The sequence below is a fragment of the Cetorhinus maximus genome, chromosome 7, assembly GCF_964194155.1.
Source record: "Cetorhinus maximus chromosome 7, sCetMax3.hap1.1, whole genome shotgun sequence".
NCBI lineage: Eukaryota > Metazoa > Chordata > Chondrichthyes > Lamniformes > Cetorhinidae > Cetorhinus > Cetorhinus maximus.
The window spans coordinates 115,326,502-115,347,092 of record NC_135885.1 but is presented as its reverse complement, the minus strand read 5'-3'; the positions used below and the strand labels follow the sequence as shown (position 1 = coordinate 115,347,092).

The window sequence follows — 20,591 nt, the reverse complement described above, 5'->3', positions numbered from 1 at the left end:
GGCTTACCCATGGATTCTACCACAGGGCACTGGAGGATAGTCTAGAGAGTATCAGCTGCCACTGTCAATTCATGTTGAGGAGTTGTTCAAAGTGTTCTTTCCAGTGTTGATGAACGGCATTGTCATCCTTTTTTCACTCCATTTTTCCCAATGATTCTTCTCCGGATATTGGAGTCACAGTTAACCCTGGCATTAAAGGCCCTCAGAAGGATGATCTTTTCTTCTTTTAGGTTGCCAGTGAGGATTTCTGCAATGTGAGAATAGAACTTTTCCTTAACATCTTCATCAGAGTCAAGGGTCAGGGCATAAACACTGATGATGGTGGCACATTGTGGCTGAGAAGGCGGCTGAGATGTAGGTTAAATGTCATGAGTGCTCCATTTGTACAATTGTAGAGTTCTGACCATGTATTCAAGGTCCTATTCTGGATGGCAAAACCAACTCTGTGGTCAAGAGGGTCACTGTCAGCCTTTCCTTTCCAGTAAAAGGTGTATCCCCCTGCTTGTTGCTGCAACTGCTCTTCCCCAGGAAGGTGCATCTCACTGAGGGCAGTGATAACAATTTGGAGTCTTGATAGCTCATACGATACAATTGCAGGTCTTCTTTCTGGATAGTCACTTTTGAGATTATCCATGAATGTTCTAATATGCAAAGTTGCAAAATTTAAAGTTTTCTTTCTTTGACCACAAAGATCCTGCGGGGTGTGGCCAGGAAAAAGTGGGACAGCCTATTTTTAGGACACCTTTTCTAGCACCAACCCCTTCCCCCTGCCCGCTCCCCACCATGAGAAGAGGGTATCCTGAAGAGGACTACTCAGTCACAGATGTTGATGTCCAAAGACACCTCTGTCCTGACACAGATGTCGAAAGACCTTTATGTATGTCACCTTGTGCAGATTCTTGACCAAGGGTTCCCAAGTTCACAGACCTGTCCCCTTGCCAATCTCCATCGCCACAGGACTTGGCAAATGGACCCTGGTAGAAATCTGCATGTGAATTTGTTTAGCATGGGAGCCTTGAGCATGGGAGCCTTGAGAAACCATCATTCTCCACATGATTTTGACAGGTTGGTGATCATATTTTGTGACGTGTCAAACCAGGATGACTGGGACCACCTTGCCACTGAGGCCTTCTTCCGCCTTCACAGCTGGTGAGACACACAGTCTTCATTTGCCTGTTCTGCTGGTAGGACTCCTTGGACATTGTCTGGCACATCCCCATGGATGGCCCTACTGGGAGCAAGGAGCTCCCTGCAGCATTGCTCAAGGGATTTGCCGGGTGCACAAGCTTCTCCACCATGTCAAGGTGGCGATTCATGGAGTCAAGAGCATGAAGTATAGAGCTAAGCACAGCATAGGTGCTTTTAAATGACTGAGCTTTGTCAAATAGGTGTTCTGCCAGAATTTTGCTGTTTGACCCTTGAATTCCCCAGCACAACAGGTGAGTAAATTTGTACTCGGTCACTTTAATGCCAATCCACAGAAGAGACCCACATCTCTATAAGCTGATTAACAATTTTACCGAACAACAGTGAATTCACACACAAGAAATCATTCCTGGTTTAGTTTATCTTCTCAGCTTTAGTATAATCTCTGTTATTATTAATTGTGAACAGTAGCAGAAAATATCCATTTCTTATCATTTTAAAAATTGAGCACAAACGTTGGCTTGAATTTTGCTGTCAGTGCTTGCTGTTCTAACTGTATAAAACTGACAACTTCTGCTGTCCGCACATGCAAAGTTAAACATGGAAATCTGGAAATACCTGTCAGAGAAATCCTGCTCCTCCACAGAGTTCACTGTTGCAGTCTTTGCTGATGGAATCTGCACAAAAATCATGGTTAAGATGTTGACTTAAACTAATTACCCATTATTATCACAATGAAGACCAGCGAAAAGCTCAAGTCTTCTTCAACCAAAAGTAAATGAGTTTTAAACATTGCAGTGAGCCATAATCACTGTTGAACACCCTCTCTGGACCTGCCAATTAATTTTCTGAGAAGAGTCTCATTGTGCGGATTTTAACAAAAGTCGATAAATATTTCTTTAAAGTTTCTGTGTTTTTTATTTAAGTTTCTCCTTTAATCCAACATGTACATCCCAATCTTTGGACAGTATTTAATGGAGGCCATGGGGGTGTCGCTCACCATCTGAAGAGCCAGCAAGAGTTCTGCATTGCCTCTTTTAGGAAAGGGCCCTCAAATTAAGCTCCACCCAGGCACTTAACTGGACAGCGGCGGGCTTTCCCCAGGTTCAAGGACCCGGGGAGTGGAAACCCTGCTTGCTGAGAGCTGCTGGCCTTCTATTGAACAGCAGCGCCCACAGGGGAGGTGGTGGCTGCTGCCCGTGTGAATTCACCCGAGCCCAAGATCATTGCTAGATCCCAAGGCACAGGTGTGTGACTGTATTCCTTGATCAGGCACTGAGTACCTTTGACAAGACTCCTTACCACCAGAACCCCCCACCCTGGCACATGGGTGCCAGAATTTTACATCTAGCAGGCAAGTGCATGACTGATCTGTTGGGCCGTGAAATAGCACGAGATGATGTCGGGCGAGCGTCCTAACATCATCACGTACTTGTGCGATATCTCGCTCAGCACGCGCGCGCGTAATCTCTTTCAGAGTTAAAACAATAAACTAAATTAACACAATAAGGGTTAAATCAGGCACAGCCCCTAAGTCAGGTCAGCTGTAAAACCAAGGACAAAGTTTAAAGGAAACTTACAAACATTAAACCAAAATGTGATTAAAGGGGTCAACAAAACACCCCAGTCCCCGCGGTGCCCACCGGGCACGGAAGGCCTCGATGGTGCCGGCAGACACCGCGTGCTCCCTTTCCAGGGACACCCAGCCGCGAATGTAGCCGCGGAAGAGGGACAAACAATCGGGCGGGACTCCCCCCTCGATTGCCCGCTGCCTGGACCTGTTAATGGCCAACCTGGCCAGGCCCAGGAGCAGGTTCACGAGGAGGTCCTCCTCCTTCCCGACCCCCTTCCGCACCGGGTGTCTGTAGATCAGGAGCGTGGGACTGAAGTGCAAACAAAATAGTAACAAAAGGTTTTTTAAATAACCAAAAAGGGAGTGCAGCCTAAGACACCCTATATAAACGTGGTCCACGGGCTCCACAAGACCACAAAAAGAGGTGTCTTGGGAGTCCGTGAACCTACACATTCTACAATTACGCACGCGCGTAAGTTGGAAGAGCGCCCGCTGACAATTAAGCGGGCAATTAAGCCCATTAAGCCAATTGAAAGTGATTTTTTGTGGCCCGGACCACTTTTGCGGGTGGCACATGGACCAATCAGCCAGGTGGCCTTTACATTTTTGAACAAACCACAATCCAGGGTGGGATGAAATCTCAGTGGGGAAATGAAATAAAAAGAGATATCTGGGGACTTTTTTTTAGGAGGTATGCTTTCATGCGCTTGATTGTGCTGTATGGACATATTTTGCAGCATTTTCATTGTTACGTTTATTTTGTGGAGGTCTGTAGGAACTGTAGGCAGCTGTCTGCCTTCAGGGAGCTCACTGGAAGTGCTCACCAGCACTTGCGGTGACGTCGGCGCCTGCCCCCACCAGCAGTGCTGAGCCTTTCTCATCGTAGTCGGGCACCAGACGAGCGAAAAGTTCAGGCTGGGTTTGCTCCGCACATGGCAAGTACCCCGCTCAGTGCTGTGTTAATACCAGTGGTGGCGGAATGAGGTCTCAATTGGCAGCAAGTTCCCCACTCACCACCCTCCTGCCTGATTGCAGAGGGGTCAGCTGTGGCTCAGTCCATAGCACCCTCGCCTTTGAATCAGAGGGTTGTGGGTTCATGTCCCACTCCTGGAAAAACCAAGAACTGTGATTGTACTCGAAAGAAGTTGCAATCTGTGACTCTTGGTAACTCGAAAGAGTCTCCTGCCTGATTGAATGCCCCCTCACCATCCAACTTGCCACGGGGGAGGGCATTAAATTCCCTCTTTATTTCACTTCCTGTGGAATGATTAAAATGTGATTTATATTTCTTATTTGGTTTTATTTCCCGCTTTGCTCTTGGTGAAGATTTTTCAATCCAATTGGTTCACAGACACCACAGATCCCCTGCAGAGGGTGCCGAATTCAAACTGATGTCGGGAAAGGAAGTTTGTACACTGGAGCTTGATAAAACTTGGTGGGGATTATTTTGAGGTGAATGGTCACGCCGTTCCTTCACACTTTACTCAATATCTGAGCTTCTGTTTCTAGTCTTTGCAATGAGTGCGCAGCATGGTAAATTACATGTGACCACAGGAGAATTGTATTAAAACGTTTCAGAATGAAAGGTCTGATTATCGGGAAGCATTTGAAATTACTGAAGAGTTTGTATGTTTTACTATGATTCTGTTGTACATTTTACTGTATTCTTAATCATTTCAATTTTGAATTTTCAGTAAATACAAATCTCTGATTCTGGAACGTTATGTTTACAATTTTAAAAATTAATTGCAATCACATTTTCAAGAAAAAGGGGTAAATCATCCCAACAAAAATGATGTCCTCAAATGCAGCCACTGCTTTTTACTGCAAATATCAACATCATTCCCTCGCGCCTAAGGCTGATGCTTATAGTGTATTTTTTTTTGGTTACAAAAGTATTTGATATTGCGAAGTATACTGCACGGGGCACTCAGTTTGCGTAACCTGGAGCTCCTGCTGCAGCCAGTGGGTGGCTCTGATCTGATGTGATGTGCAGTCAAGTGGTTTGCTGGTGGAAGCAGCGCGCTCACTCGCGAGACACGGACGGACGGACGGGCGGGCGCGCGCTGGCGGCTTCACTGTGGAATTGTCTCCCGGAGCGCGAGCGCTGTCCCGGCAGAAACTCCGGCCACTTCACCCTGAGCTCTGCCAAAGGGGGCCAGCCACACGCTGGCTGCTGATTTCCTCCCTTCTGCCTTTAACATTTTCTTTTCCTCTCGAGTCGGCTTTGTGACATTTTAACTTGTATTAAAATTTAAACAAAAACAGCAGTCGCGAAAGAGGAAGGATTTCAGTGAGGAGTGAGGGGTGGGGGGAGTGGAATCTCTGCTGGTTATGCCACTTGAATGTGCCTCGGCTTTTTACCTTTTGGCTGCTTTAGTTCTGAGGAGGGACGTCAAGTCCGGAGGAAAATTTAAGGGGTGGAAAAACTTTGACGAAGTTCCACGTTGGGGTTGATTTTCTTGGCGAAGCTGGGGTTGAAGATGAAGCGCGCATCTTGTGTGAGTGTGGCTGTCTTGCTTCTCTTGTTGGGCAGTTTGGAGGCTGAGCCCAACTGTGAGGAGGTAAAGAAAGTTTTCCAGCTGCGGCAGATCGGACCTTCCAAGTGGCTACCAGAGACCCCGAGACCAGGTGAGCACCAATATGCGATTATTCCTCTGTATATAAGATAAAATCCATGCACTATCTAAGCTATCTGCAAAATGTAACCATTTTGACCACTATTTATAGGCTAAAGGTAGCTGCATAATTTTGTACATTGCTTCATTTTACGTGCATAGTCCCTATCACAATGCTACACCTTCTTAACCATATATTTAGTCGTGAAAACGCATTGAAATCTCCTACACTTCAGAGATCTTGCGGCAAAAAAAATGCGAATGGCAGGGAATCCCATGATGGGATTGCCTGTTGGAAGGGTGTGGAGGCTGAATATAGTAAATGTTTCCTCCTGGTTTGTCCTGCTGTTCTGCCGTAAATTTTTCAGGGAAACCCTATTACATGCATTAAATAGGCTTTCCGCCAAAACTACGGCAGCGCAGTGAGAGCAGACCCAAGGAAATTCACCCCAATAACGTGCGTTGGTTTCATTATTACTTCCATTATTTATATAGAATTTCTTTGCTGTGAAGAACTGTATATCTTGAGGAAACTATGCTAAATTACCAGTTGATAAGTAGTTCTAAGGAAATGATTGCACCTATTGAAATTTCTTTTTGTCTGTATTTTACACTGTTCAATTGCTATGTATAAGGGCTTTCAAAAATGTATTTGATAATATACCACTGTGGCTGCGTGACCAGAATGTAACTAATGGACAGGCAACAGAGATTTATGGTAAATTATTTTTTTCAGATTGTAGCAAAGTGCAGTTATGTCGTCCAGGGGTCAGTGTTAGGATTACTGCTTTTTTTCATAGACACTAACGCCCTAGGCTACAGTATACAATATAAGGCATAATTTCAAAGTTTGCAGATGACAGGAAAGTTGGAAATGTAGTAAACATTGAGGGGGCAGTAACAGACTTCAGGAAGACAAACAAATTGGTGAATGAGTATACACCTGGCAGATGATATTTATCCTTCACAGAATATGAAGCATATGCTGACACAGGCAGCTCTCGTAATTTTGTAGTTTTACAACTTGCTATAGTGGGATTTGAATTCTTCACTTCTACATTGCTGGTCCAGTACCATAATCAATAGCTTCTGTACCCTGTAATTGCTAGTCATACAAAAGTATATTTTCATAGTGTACCAATACAGATTTATAGGTGTTTTGGCAACAACTTACCTGGCACATTGGAGAAAAATCTATCAACATCTTCCAATTGTTTTGGCATGGAAGAAACATGCCACATAGCATATTATATAGACGTTCTTTGCTATGAAGAACTGCATATTCCATCTTGCACTGTTGACATCTCAAGTAGTGGCATATCAGACTTTTTGTGGAATATAACTAGGACAAATGAACAATGTTATGATAATGACATGGCATGGTAATTAAATGATAAACGATAGTGAAAATTGAAGCTGCTTTGAAGAATTAATTTGTTCAATTGTGCTCTCTATGTAAGCACTGAACTGGAGGGGATTTCTGATCACTTGAAAAGGTTGGTTTATTTTATTTAGAAATTCTGGGAGATCTCCCAGAGTAAACGCTGAGCTGGATGAACTACCACTCCACAAGGAGATCAAGACTGCTATAGCACAATTGAAATCACACAAAGCCCCCAGAATGATTGGGATTCCAGCCGAGGTCTATGATCAGGGAGGAGATGTGATTCTTGATAGGCTTACAGATCTGTTTGCAGCATGCTGAGAGAGCGAGAGAGAGAGAGAGTGGGAGGGAGAGAGTGCATCAGGACCTTCGAGATGCATTGATGGTCTCCTTCTACAAAAACAAGGGACAGAAGTCTGACTGTTAAAGCTACAGAGGCACCACTTTACTTTACATTGCAGGCAAAACCTTGGCCAGAGTGCTTCTTTATAGACTTGTTTGGAAGAAACTATCTTGATTGGGGTGCTCTCCAAGGTTACTTACTATTCTCTGTCAACTGCACGAAGGCCAGAAAGGTCAGGTCAAGCAGAAACGAGTCCTCTCAGACAGCTTCCCCATCTTCATTGATGTTAAGCAAAGCTGTGTTCTGGCACTGACCCTTTTCTGTATTTTCTTCAGTATGCTTCAAGAGGCAAAGTTAGGCTTGACAGAGGGCATATCTATCTGCTTTTGAACAGACAGCATTCTCTTCAACCTGCGACAACTTCTGGCACATACCAAAACCACAGGAGAGCTTATCGTGTAACTTCTGTTTGCTAAGGCCTCTGACATACACAGAAGAGGCAATGCTGCTCATTGTAAACTGTTCCTCTGAAGCAGCAAATGCCTTTGACCTTCCTGTTAACCTAAAGAAAACAGAGGTGCTGAACCAACCACAGCCCCAAGGAAATTACTATCCATTGCAGATCAGCATTGACCGCAGCAACGTCAGTGCAGCAGAATACCTAATTTACCATTCTATTATGTTATCTCAAATAATACCACTGTCAACAAAGACATAGACAATCAACTGTCCAAGGCGAACAGCTTCTTTAGTCGCCTTTCGAAGCATGTCTGGCCAAGCCATTCACCATACATCTCTACCAAAACTCAAGACTTAGAGTGGTTGTCATCACCACCCATTTGTCTTGGCCATTATCATGGGTTTTGCACAGAAAACAAATGCAACTGCTGGAGCACTTCCATAAGCGCTGTCTTTGATCCATCATGAACATCATCAGATGGCAAAACTACAGTACAAACACTTAAGTCCTCAATAGAGCCAATCTGTCCAGGATTGTATGCTCTTACATTGCCACTTGAGCAGGACATATGTCACATTGGAGGATTCTAGAATTCCAAAAGCAGTGCTTTATGGTGAACAATGCTCTGTTAAGTGAGATCAAGGTACACCTCGCAAATGCTTCAAAGCCTGCTGAAAAGGCAGCTCTCTCTGGTTGTCATTGACCCAATAGTTATGGGTGCAGGAGGCTGCTGACACACAAGAACCAGGAATCCAACCGATAAGGTCCAAACAAACAAACGTGAGGCTGCTGAAGAAAGGTGCAGACAATGGAAGAAGTCTGCTCACACCATAGCCCCTCTAAATCAGGAGCTCCAATGCCTGAACTATTCGAGAGCCTGTAGTTCAAGAACTGACTTCTTCAGTCTCTAGTGAGACAAGCCTTCCCAAGATCTTCACCTGTGAAGAAGCTGCCATCATCATCACTGGGGAGAAATAATAACTATATTTCTTTTCTTTTTTATTTCTGACTTTTCAGGACTCGGAGTTACTTTTAAAAAGTCTAATTTGTTCTATTCACATGTCCATTTAGCTATTTTGGTTAATTTAAATATAACTACAAAAACATTATTTCCTGGCATTGAACACCTTTTCTTGTATTGTTAAAGAAAATGTGCAAAAAGAATGGTTTGTGGCGGCAGGAAAAATTGTGGGTGTCTGTACTAACTTGTTAGAGCTACAAGAGAAACAAATTTTATAAACTGGTATTTCTCCTTGTGTAAACTGAAAAGACCTAGTGAAATAACTGCTGTTAGGACTGCTGCTGTGTAAACTTTTCCCCACGCGTTGAAGCAACAAAGGAATTTGTTGGTGTTCTTTATACTGTACTATAAAGTGAAAACATTCTTTGGTAGGCATAGAATGATACAGAATTAGAAAATAAATTCTTAAAAACATAGTTGTCACAAGCAGATGTCTGGATTATATGGGATTATATTCGGAGTGACAATCCCAGAAGCAGTTATAGTTTAACATGTAGTTCAACTAGACATTAGCATAGAAATGTTGTGGAATAAGAACAGCCGTTCATTATATTGTGAAGGGAATGGGGAGGATGTAGTCCAGGGATTTGGGTGAGAATTATGTTTTTACTAATCTTCTGTTTACAATAGATAGAAAGAACTACAGTATACATGAGATAACTTCTGGGTTTATTCTTCATATGCATTTTTTGTTCTTTCATGGGATGTGGGCGTCGCTGGCAAGGCCAGCATTTGTTCCCTAATTGCCCTTGAGAAGTTATTGGTGAGCTGCCTTCTTTGGTTGCATGGGTCTGCCATACTTATTATTTCCTGGCATTGAAATATGGCAACTTTAAAGATTTATGGATTATATTGCCCCTTGATAGTTAGCAATCTGTATTAAATTGTATCACGTCATAGCAGCTCATAATTCCTGACTTAATCATGATTCTATGAGTTTCTCAGTATAACATCAAGATGATCACCTGTTTCAACTTGCATTTTGTTTTGAAAATTGAATGGAAAAATGTATTTTGGTAAGCAAATTGTTGACCTGTATTTTGCTTTCGTTTAATGTCAATGAAAATTACGCAGGAACACCATAGTCATCAGTAGGTACTAATTTACCAATTGAATATTGATTATTTTTCCTCAAGATCAAAATCTTATATTCGGAGCACTGTCTGCTCTGAGCAATGTAGGTTGAGGAACAATTATCCAATTATTGGGTCAGCATGACGAATATAAAATTCAGTCTTGGTTTATGCAATCATTGGGTAAAATAACAAATGATTTTCAATGTTGCAATCTAACGTTGTCCAGATAATATTTGTGGGCTTCTAAAAAATCAGACTTAAAGATTTTATAATGTCTGAATCTAATTGGATTTCAGTTTTGTAATTTCCCTCTCTTATTCCATTCTAATGATTCAAAAATGACTCAGATGAAATACTTGGTAATCTGATGAACATGTAGTGTAAATAAACAAATAAACCCAAAAGATACATTGCGAAAGTATTAATTGCCCTGGTTGTAGTATTAAATATATTGGATGTGGTAGTGTTAATTTGCTTAATTTTTGCTCATACTAAAATGTAGATTGTGCAGAACAGCATGTTCATCTGGTATTCTCAATTGAACCATATACAATTATGTTTTTTCTTTCTTTTTCCATCAATCTTTCGCTTACCCTTTTGCTGAAGGTACCCATAGAAATTACAATGTGAAAATAGGCCATTCAGCCTAATTAATTTGTGTTGGTGTTTATCATCCATTTTGCAACAGTTTTTATCCCATATGCCTGCTTCACATTCCTTTTTTCCCCTTCCCATCAACCACTTATTTAATCTACCTTAAATGTTGAGATGGCTTGTGCTTCATCTATTATTCTGGTAACACTTCCCACAGCCTCCCAGTTCTCCATTTTAAGAAAAACCTTTCTCTTCTCTGTCCCAAATATCTTGCAGTTCAACTTGTATCTCTGCTCCTTGTTCTCAGTAATTCTCCTCAGAATTACTATTAACAACCTGTTTCAATTGACTCTGTCCAAGCCCTTTGTAATTTTAAACACCTCAGTCAAATCAGCTTGTAATATCCACTGTTGTAACAAAACAAGCCCAGTGGATTTGTATTTCTTCATATCAGGCAGCAATGAATCCTGTTTAAATTTTCCCTTCTGAATCCAGAGATGCTGAGACTAATTGCAATAGTTATCACTACTCATTTGAGATCAGCTAATTAAGCACAGGCTATGATTTAACCTAGGACATCCTGATCAAAACCTCTTAGTGTAACCACCTCTATAAGATCTCCTTGCAACTTTTTTCTCCTGAAAGGATGGGCCCAGTTTCTACATTTTCTCCTCATTGCTAAAGCCCCTTGTCCTTGACATCATTTAGTAGCTCTCTTCTGTATCCTTGTACAGTGTACAGTGACATGCCCAAGGTGCCCAAAACTAAATGTAGTTTTTCAACCATAGGTTTCTGATTTCAGTAGGTTTAGCATTACCTTTTAACATTTTTATTCAATGCCTTGGTATTAAAATCTAGGATCCTATTTATTTTGCAGCTTTATCATCTTGTCCTTCTGCTTTTAAAGATTTATATATTTGAATCCCTAAGTTGCTCTACATCTTTAGTTGTTTAAAGTTTTACCAATTACTGTATCCCTTATTCTTCCTACCAATGTATATAACATCCCATTTCTTTGCATTCAGCTTCATCTGAAATGACACTCCAACATAGCCATGTCCTTGTATTTTTGTGTTGTTTTCAGGTTTTGATATTGGGTTCCCTATACTCAAGTCCAGATCAATTTCATATGTGTACACATTTACGTATATGTGTGTATGTATAAGGATAAATATACATATAAATGTAGGTGTATGTCAAAGAGTAATAGTTCAGCACGGACCCTGAAGGATGTCACTCTTTACATCTCTAAAGGCTGATACGGGGAGCGGTGAATGAATCAACTTAATTTGCTGATGCGTCTTGGGGCCCTGAGGAAGTCCTGACACGCACGTGTGAATGGTACTTACGCTGGAAGCTTAAACTTTCGATTACTGGTTTTACCTTGCCTGGACTGCTGCAGAGTTACCTACGACAATGGGCTCAGATGACCAGAGTCACAGAGGCTTGGGCTGTTTGCGCTAAACTCACCCTTGTTTTTACACAGATTTACTTAAGAGTTTTTCCTAGCAGGTGTAAAGCCTGCTGAGGAGCGTGGCTCGAAGTAAATCAGTTGAGTGTTAAAGTGCTCCAGCACCACGGCAACCAGGCCCCTGATACAGCTCAGCAACCCCTCCCGAAATGTCCAACCCCCACCCCCGTCAATGTTCACTCTACTCCTGACAATGCTCACCCTCTCCTGGCAATGTTCACCCCCCTCCCCATAGTGCTCACCCAGTCCCGACAATGTTCACCTGCCCCCTTTTGCAACAATGCTGATCCCCTCTGAGCAGTGTTCACTTCCCCTCCCTGCAGTGTTCACACATCCCCCTCACTACTCCCTACAGTAATGTTCACCCCCTCTCCCAGCAATGCTCACCACATCCCAGCAATATTCACCACCTCATCCCCGCCACCCACCCTCCCCCTCCCTCCCCCCGCCGGCACTGCTCAGCCCTCTTGGGAATGCTCACCCCCTCCTGGCAATGCTCACTGCCCCCCATCCCCAAAGATGCTTACTCCTTCCTGACTTGCCTTCTGGAATCCCTGGATTCTGTCAAGCCAATATTGGAAGGGTCAACGTTGTTGGGAGGGGGTGAGGGAACGGGTAAAAAATATTGGGAATGAGGGAGGGGCTGAAGACTGCTGTGGGGCAGGGAGGAGGTGAGCATTGGGCGAGGGGAGTGAACATTGTTGGGCGGTGAGGCTGTGTAATTTTGGAGGTTGACAGGTTCATTTAAAAATAGTGTAAATCAATAAACTGAAGACAGAACTTAAGGGGGGTGAGTTCAGTTCATGATGAAAAATGGGGCGTGGTTTCATTGGAATTATGCTCACCACCTGGCCTCCTAACTCTGTTTGTTGCTAGATTCAAACTGGATCTGGGACCGGAAGGTGCAAAGGCTCCAGTGTAAAATGGTAAATGGGCAGTTTAATTCATAGTCAACAATGTGCGCACCCGCACCGCCACTGACGGGAAGACCTGGGCCATTCATCAGTAGACTATTTACTGTAAACAACTTCCTAACTATGCTGCCACTATCTTTTTTTTTGGGTCTTTAATTTTAAGCCCTCTTTGTGACACCTTATTAAAACCTGTTGAAAATCCATCCGTTGCATTTCTTTATCAATAGATTTAATTATTTCCTCAAGAACTTTCTCAAATTTCTCAGACACAAGTTGTGTATATTTGAAATTGTGTCGACTGCAAATAGGATTTCACAGAAATGTGGATACCTGCTTTTGTCTTTTTGGGGATTCCCAATTTTTTAATTTTTTCTTTAGGTTTCTGAAGGACTCTTCAACATTTTTTTTAGGTGTTTACATCTACCTTTAAATATTTCATCTCTCTCTCTTTCTCTCACTTCCTCTTTTTAAAACAAATGCCTCTTGTTTGTACTAATGTTTTTGTAAATGTTTTTCAGACCTTGCTGGTCTGACTCAGAGCAGGCGATTAAAGTGAGAACTGGGGCCAATTCGCTGCATTCCCAGCCCTGTCCATTTTAACTCCCAGGCTTTTGGGCATATTAAGGCAACCTGCTGCAGGCATGTCTGGGCCTCACTAATATCTAAATGTTGATATCCAATGATGTCATTTTTCACACCAATATAATTTGAACTAGGGTGTACAGCAATGATGCGCAGAGCTAAAGCTGCCAGGAAAAGCTGGTGCAGGCAGGATTCAAGACCAGAAGAGAGCTAGGTAAATGATTGTTTCAAATTTGTTAGTGGTTTTTCTCTGGTGTCCGATGGTGGTGACCTGCTGCTTCAGATCCTGCACCTCCCTACCAGTATTGAGATCCACGAGCGACAGGAGCGAATGTGGCAAGACTTAAATGGGTTTCATGATATTTAAGTTGGACCTCAATCTGGCTTTATCACAGGCACTTCCCTCCTGCCAGCCCCTCTCTGCCACAATCATGACCCAAGTTAAAATTGTGGCTTGGGAGTTTGAAATCCTCAATACTGCATTGTTATAGAGAAATTTTTATCTGTATAATTAGATTCCATTGTAAAATGGCTGTGCTTTGTGGTATTTTTGTTGTTTCTATCCTTAAAGTAACACCTACTATAGTTATAGTAATGCATAAAACTTTACACTAACCTGCAATATTGAATGCTGAAGTTGAATAAGGTTATTAAAAAAAAAACACCGTAGTATAAGACTGTGGAAGACTTTTTACACATTTGATTCTTATGCCTCTGGTGATTTCTGTTGTAACGTTCAAGCGTAATCTGTGCGCTGTACCAGAGGTCATTTATAATGCCCAAAGTAGGAAAACTAATTAAAAAGCACTTACTCTTCTGGCATAATTTCAAAAAGGAAGTTAATGAATCTCTAAAGCCATGAACGTAGAACCTTTGTCAGTCATTTAAAAAAAAATTATAGTACACATTCTGTTCGTAGTAGGAAAAACAGGTAACCTTAAGTCCTGAAACGAACAGAAGACTGAATACGTGTTCTGCAAATAAAATCTGATGGGATGTGATAATTAAGTAAATGATTTTATAACCCACTAGGATATAAAATATTGTATTTTTTTTATTTTGTAATATTGTTATACAATATAACCTGTTGAATAAGGGTAGGCAACAAAATTAACAATGATCAGCTGTAAAATAATGTTATGGCATATATGTGATACCTTTCTCATTAGTTGTCTGTATTGGGAGAAGGAAAAGAAAGGGAGTCTGTTAAAGGGAGGGGGAGGAGGAGAACAAGGATAGGGAGGAAGAAGAAAGCAAGCGGATATAGTGGAGGAAGGGGGAGGGGCTGGAGCAAGAAGCAGGGAAGGTTGACGAGAAGGGGGTGGAAAATAAGACACGAGTGGTGGAGAGGCTTGAGGAGGGAGGAGGAAAAAAGAGAGGGTTGTAGGAGGGGAAGAACATGAAGAGCATGATGAGGGGAGCAAATGGGTGAATGATAAGGGGAGAGGGGTGGAGGAGGTAAGGCAGGAGAGAAGGCGGGGATGAGGGGAAGGAAGGGTGGGGCACGGTTGGTGGATGAGTGTGCTGGGAAAATGAGGGGATAAGGCAAAAAAGTAGGAGGAGTAGAGAATAATGCTGCCGTACAGGGGAGACAGAGGCCCACTATAAAGTGCTGCCAAAATACTTAAAACTCATCATTATTATCATCAAGGACCTGAAGACAGGTCCTTGGCTCTTAGTCGTCTTTCCATTTCTTTATATCCTGTGCCATTCTTTCATTGTCAATAACTTCCTTCAATTCTCAAGAATTTCAATTGATACTCTCTTCCTCTCTTTCCTTAATCTTCCCTCCATAACATCTCTTACAAGTCCATTTCCTCTTAAGATGTGCCCTACTCAGTCTCTCTGCTTTTTCCTAATTATGATCAACAAATTTCTTTGTTTGTTTGCTCTCCTCAGCACTTCATCAATTGTTACTTTTTCTGTCCAGCTGATCCTTTTCATTCTCCTCCAAACTCACATTTCAAAACTAATTGGCAAGTTGGTTCCTTCCTTCTCTAAGATCCAATTCCCACATCCATACAAAACAACACTCCAAATCAAGCTCTTTACATGTCGCTCCTTGAGTTGTTCATTCAGTTCTCCAGTTAGCAATCGTCTCTTCTTACCAAGTACCACCTTTTCCATAACAAAAACAGAAATACCTGGAAAAACTCAGCAGGTCTGGCAGCATCGGCGGAGAAGAGCAAAGTTGACATTTCGAGTCCTCATGACCCTTCAACAGAACTAAGTAAAAATAGGAAAGGGGTGAAATATAAGCTGGTTTTGGGGTGGGGGGAGAGAAGGGGGGTGGTTGTTGGGACAAGCAAGCAGTGATAGGAGGAGATAACAAAAAGATGTTACAGACAAAAGAACAAAGAGGTGTTGAAGGTAGTGATGTTATCTAAAAGAATGTGCTAATTAAGAGTGGAGAGCAGGACAAGCAAGGTAGCTCTAGTGGGGGTGGGGTGAAATAAACGATGGGTGGAATACATTTAAAAATAATGGAAATAGGTCGGAAAAGAAAAATCTATATAAATTATTGGAAAAAACAAAAAGGAGGGGGAAAAATCAGAAAGGGGGTGGGGATGGAGGAGAGAGTTCATGATCTAAAATTGTTGAACTCAATATTCAGTCCGGAAGGCTGTAAAGTGCCGAGTCGGAAGCTGAGGTGCTGTTCCTCCAGTTTGTGTTGAGCTTCACTGGAACAATGCAGCAAGTCAAGGACAGACATGTGGGCATGAGAGCAGGGTGGAGTGTTGAAATGGCAAGCGACAGGGAGGTCTGGGTAATGCTTGCGGACAGAACGAAGGTGTTCTGCAAAGCGGTCACCCAGTCTGCGTTTGGTCTCTCCAATGTAGAGGAAACCGCATTGGGAACAACGAATGCAGTAGACTAAGTTGAGGGAAGTACAAGTGAAATGCTGCTTCACTTGAAATGAGTGTTTGGGCCCTTGGACGGTGAGGAGAGGGGAAGTAAAGGGGCAGGTGTTGCATCTTCTGCGGTTGCATGAGAAGGTGCCGTGGGAGGGGGTTGAGGTGTAGGGGGTGATGGAGGAGTGGACCAGGGTGTCACAGAGGGAACGATCCCTACGGAATGCTGTCAGGGGCGAGTGAAAGAAAGATGTGTTTGGTGGTGGCATCATGCTGGAGTTGGCGGAAATGGCGGAGGATGATTCTCTGAATGCGGAGGCTGGTGGGGTGATAAGTGAGGACAAGGGGGACCCTATCATGTTTCTGAGAGGGAGAAGAAGGTGTGAGGGAGGATGCGTGGGAGATGGGCCGGACATGGTTGAGGGTCCTGTCAACCACCGTGGGTGGAAAACCTTGGTGAAGGAAGAAGGAGGACATGTCAGAGGAATTGTTTTTGAAAGTGGCATCATCAGAACAGATGCGATGGAGGTGAAGGAACTGAGAGAATGGGATGGAGTCCTTACAGGAAGCGGGGTGTGAGGAGCTGTAGTCGAGGTAGCTGTGGGAGTTGGTAGGCTTGTAATGAATATTGATGGACGGTCTATCACCAGAAATTGAGACAGAGAGGTCAAGGAAGGGAAGGGAAGTGTCAGAGATAGACCATGTGAAAATGATGGAGGGGTGGAAATTGGAAGCAAAATTAATAAAATTTTCCGACTCGGCACTTTACAGCCTTCCGGACTGAATATTGAGTTCAACAATTTTAGATCATGAACTCTCTCCTCCATCCCCACCCCCTTTCTGATTTTTCCCCCTCTGATTTTTCCAATAATTTATATAGATTTTTCTTTTCCCACCTATTTCTATTATTTTTAAATGTATTTCCATCCATTGTTTTATCTCTACCTTTTAGCCTTTTTCAATTCCTTCACCCCACCCCACCCCCACTAGGGCTAACTGTACCTTGCTTGTCCTGCTTTCTACCCTTAATTAGCACATTCCTTTAGATAATATCACCACCTTCAACACGTCTTTGTCCTTTTGTCTGTGACATCTTTTGGTTATCTCCACCTATCACTGGCCCTCTATCCAGCTCTCTTGTCCGAACCCCCTCTTAAACCAGCTTATATTTCACCCCTTTTCTATTTTTCCTTAGTTCTGTTGAAGAGTCATGCAGACTCGAAATGTTAACTGTGCTCTCTTCCGTACATGCTGCCAGACCTGCTGAATCTTATAATGCCATTTGCTTCTCTTGTTCCTTTTCCTCCCTGGAATGCAAACTGGTCATCTCAAGTGTAGCTCTGCACCTTCCCACACTCTTTGTTACAACACTCAACACAACCTTTGATGTATGGACAATCAGACTAATTGTACGAAAGTCAGAACATCGGCATGCCTTTGGCTCCTTTCTTTGGGTGATCATTATTGCCTGCATGAAGTCCTCTGGCTATTCTCCTGATAAATAAATATATTTGCACAGCATTAGTAACAATTAATGTTACTAATCAGCTGTAGGTGTTTCATCTATTCCAGCTGTTTTTCCAGCAAAATTCTCATATATACAAGTTTGGTAGTAACAAAAGAATAGGAATGTGGAATGCATAAACAATGACCAGGAAAGGAAAGCTACTGAACCTAAAGCAAAAAATGGAAAAGGAGAAATTAAACGTCCCAGGGTTATGTGAAGTATGGTGGATAGGACAAGGCAATTTCATGAATGATGAAGTGAGGATCATATACTCAGAAGGAGAAGAAAAGAAGAAAGTAATGCCTGCCAAATGTGTGAGTGAAATGAAATGCTATTCAGGTAGACTGATGCCATGTGAAACTGAAGGGGCAACCAGTGGACATAACCATCATTCAAGTGTATCTGCCCACAAGCGAACATCCGGATGAGGAGGTTGATGAAATGTATAATAGAATTGAAAAACTGACTGAACAGGAGAGTGGAAAGGGTTATGTGATTGTTATGGGAGATTGGAACAGTTTTCTTGGCGAAGGAAGAGACAGCAAAGAAGTAGGACCATATGGTCTTAGAAAAATAAATGAGCGAGGCCAAAAACTGTAGATTTTTGCAGAAGAACAGCACTCAAGATAGCAAATACATGGTTTAGGCATCATGCAAGAAGAAGATATACATGGAAAATGTTTGACCATGCAGGAATATTTCAACTGGACTATGTAATGGTAAGACAAAGTTGCAGGAGTAGTGTTAAGAACAGAAAAGCTCAGCCAGGATCCGACACACGTAGATCATAATCTTGTGCAAATGGAAACAGTATTTCGATTGAAGAAGATCCAAGGTGGAAAACGCAGAAAACAGTTGAACCTAGAGAGGCTGAAAGAAATAAATGAAGAATTTGTAAATGAAGTAGCAAAGCGATAATGAGAAAAGATAAGGATACCACTAACATGATTGAGCGATGGAAACTGTTTCAAGAATCTGTCATGGAAGGAGGGGCAAACAGTATATGGTATACAGTTTTTCAGAGGAAAAAGGATCAAGAAAGCATGGGTTATTACAGCACTGTTGCAATAGACGGAAGAAAGAAAATGAAAGAATATCAATACTGAAGGACACAAGCTGAAATAGAGACACTTAAATAACGAGTTAAGAAGAGAAACAGAAAAGGCACGAGAACAATGGTTAAAAGAGCAGTGTGATATACTCGAAGAATTGGATTGATTAGGAAGGGTAAACCTTATGTATGCAAAAGCAGAGGAGATTAGTAGCAATCAACATAAAGGATTGAAAACAACAGCAATAGAGAGTAAGGAAGGTGTTTTATTAAGAAACCCTGATGAAATAAGAAAATGATGAAAGAAACATCCTCTATCCATGCCAATATGTCACCCCCTATGCCATCAGTTCTAATTTTATGTAGTAACCTTCAATGTGGTGCCTTATCAAATGCCTTTTGGAAATCACGTCTCTCTTTATCCACCTTGCTTGTTACTTCCTCAGAGGGCCATGATAAATTAGGCAAGCATGATTTACCTTTCACAAAATCATGTTGTTTCTGCTTGATTGTATCATGATTTTCTAAATGTCCTGCTATTACATCCTTAATAATGGATTCTAGCATTTTCCCTATGACAGATGTTATGCTAACTAGCCTAATAGAAGTGAGTAGAGGTGTTACATCAGTGGTTTTCAAATCCAGAATTTAGGGAATTTTGGAAGATCACAATCAATGGATCTACTATCTCTGCAGCCACTTCTTTTAGGACCCTAGGATGTAGGCCAACAGGTCCAGGGTACTTGTCAACCTTTAGTTTTAATGGTTTTCCCAGTACCCTTTCCTTAGTGAGTGCAATTGTTTTCAGTTCCTCTCTCCCTTTTAACTCGTGCTTTTCGATTATTCTTGGGTTTTTTTTGTGTCTTCTACAGTGAAGGTAGACACAATATACCTGGTGTATCCTTCTCATAGAGTTTTATTTTCAGTGGAATATATCTTCGCTGAGAGTTATGAAAGACTTCTTTGAATGTCTGCCTCTGTTTCTCTACTACCTATTGTCCTACCTTTTAACCTATTTTCCCAGTTCAGTTTAGCTAACTCTGTCCTCATACACATGTAATTGCCTTTATTTAAGTTTAAGACACGAGCCTTAGACCCAAACTTCTCACCCTCAAACTGAGTGTGAAATTTTATCATATTATGATCATTGTTGCCCAGAGGCTCCTTTACTATGAGATCATTACTTAATGCTGTCTCATTGCACTGTGATCACTCTGTGATTCTGTGATTGCACATTACTAGGACTAAAATAACCTGCTCCCTAGTTGGCACTAGAATGTACTGCTCTAAGAAATTGTCCCGAGTACACTCTATGAACTTATCTTGCAGGCTCCCTTTGCCAATCTGATTCATTCAATCCTTATGAAGATTAAAGTCACCTGTGATTATTGTAATACCTTTCTTACCCTGTCCTACAGTATAGCTACTATTAGGGGGCTATAAACTACTCCCACAAGTCACTTCGTACTTTTTCTATTTCTTATCTCTAACCAAACTGTTTCTACATTTTGATCTTCTGAACTATGGTCATCTCTCACTACAGTACTGTGCTAATGTCATCCTTAATTAACAGAGCTACCCCACCACATTTTCTTAGCTTTCTGTCCTTTTGAAATGTCAAATATCCTTGAATGTGTGAGTCTCAGCCTTGGTCACTTTGCAATCATGGCTGGGATTTTCTGGCCCTGCCCGCCACCGGGATCTCCTGGTCCCGCTGAAAGTCAATGGACTTTTGGCTGACCCGCCGCATCCCCCACAGCAGGTCCTGCCACAGCGTGTTGGAAAATTTAGTTCCACGTCTCTGAAATGGCTATCAGTTCATACAGATTTTCTTCTATTTGTGCTATCATTTATTCCATTTTGTCGCAAATACTGTGCACATTCAGTTATAGAGCCTTTAATTCTGTCTTTTTTCCATTCTTGCAAACTCTAGCCTTATTTGCCGGTGTTCTATTAAGTTAGTACAGTCTGTCTCTTCCTGCCACACTCTGGTTATCAT

General features: G+C 42.1%; 1 protein-coding gene across 2 annotated transcripts in view; it reads left to right on the top strand.

The window, feature by feature from the left end:
• The first annotated feature begins 4,755 nt into the window (after positions 1-4,755).
• The window catches only part of LOC144682992 (glypican-5-like), a 1,265,567-nt gene continuing 1,249,731 nt past the window's right edge, over positions 4,756-20,591 (top strand). For both annotated transcript variants that reach the window (XM_078545931.1, XM_078545930.1), the window contains exon 1: positions 4,756-5,350. In XM_078545931.1, coding sequence (XP_078402057.1) covers positions 5,203-5,350 — 148 coding nt within the window. In that variant the 5' untranslated portion in view covers positions 4,756-5,202. The remainder of the gene's footprint in view (positions 5,351-20,591) is intronic.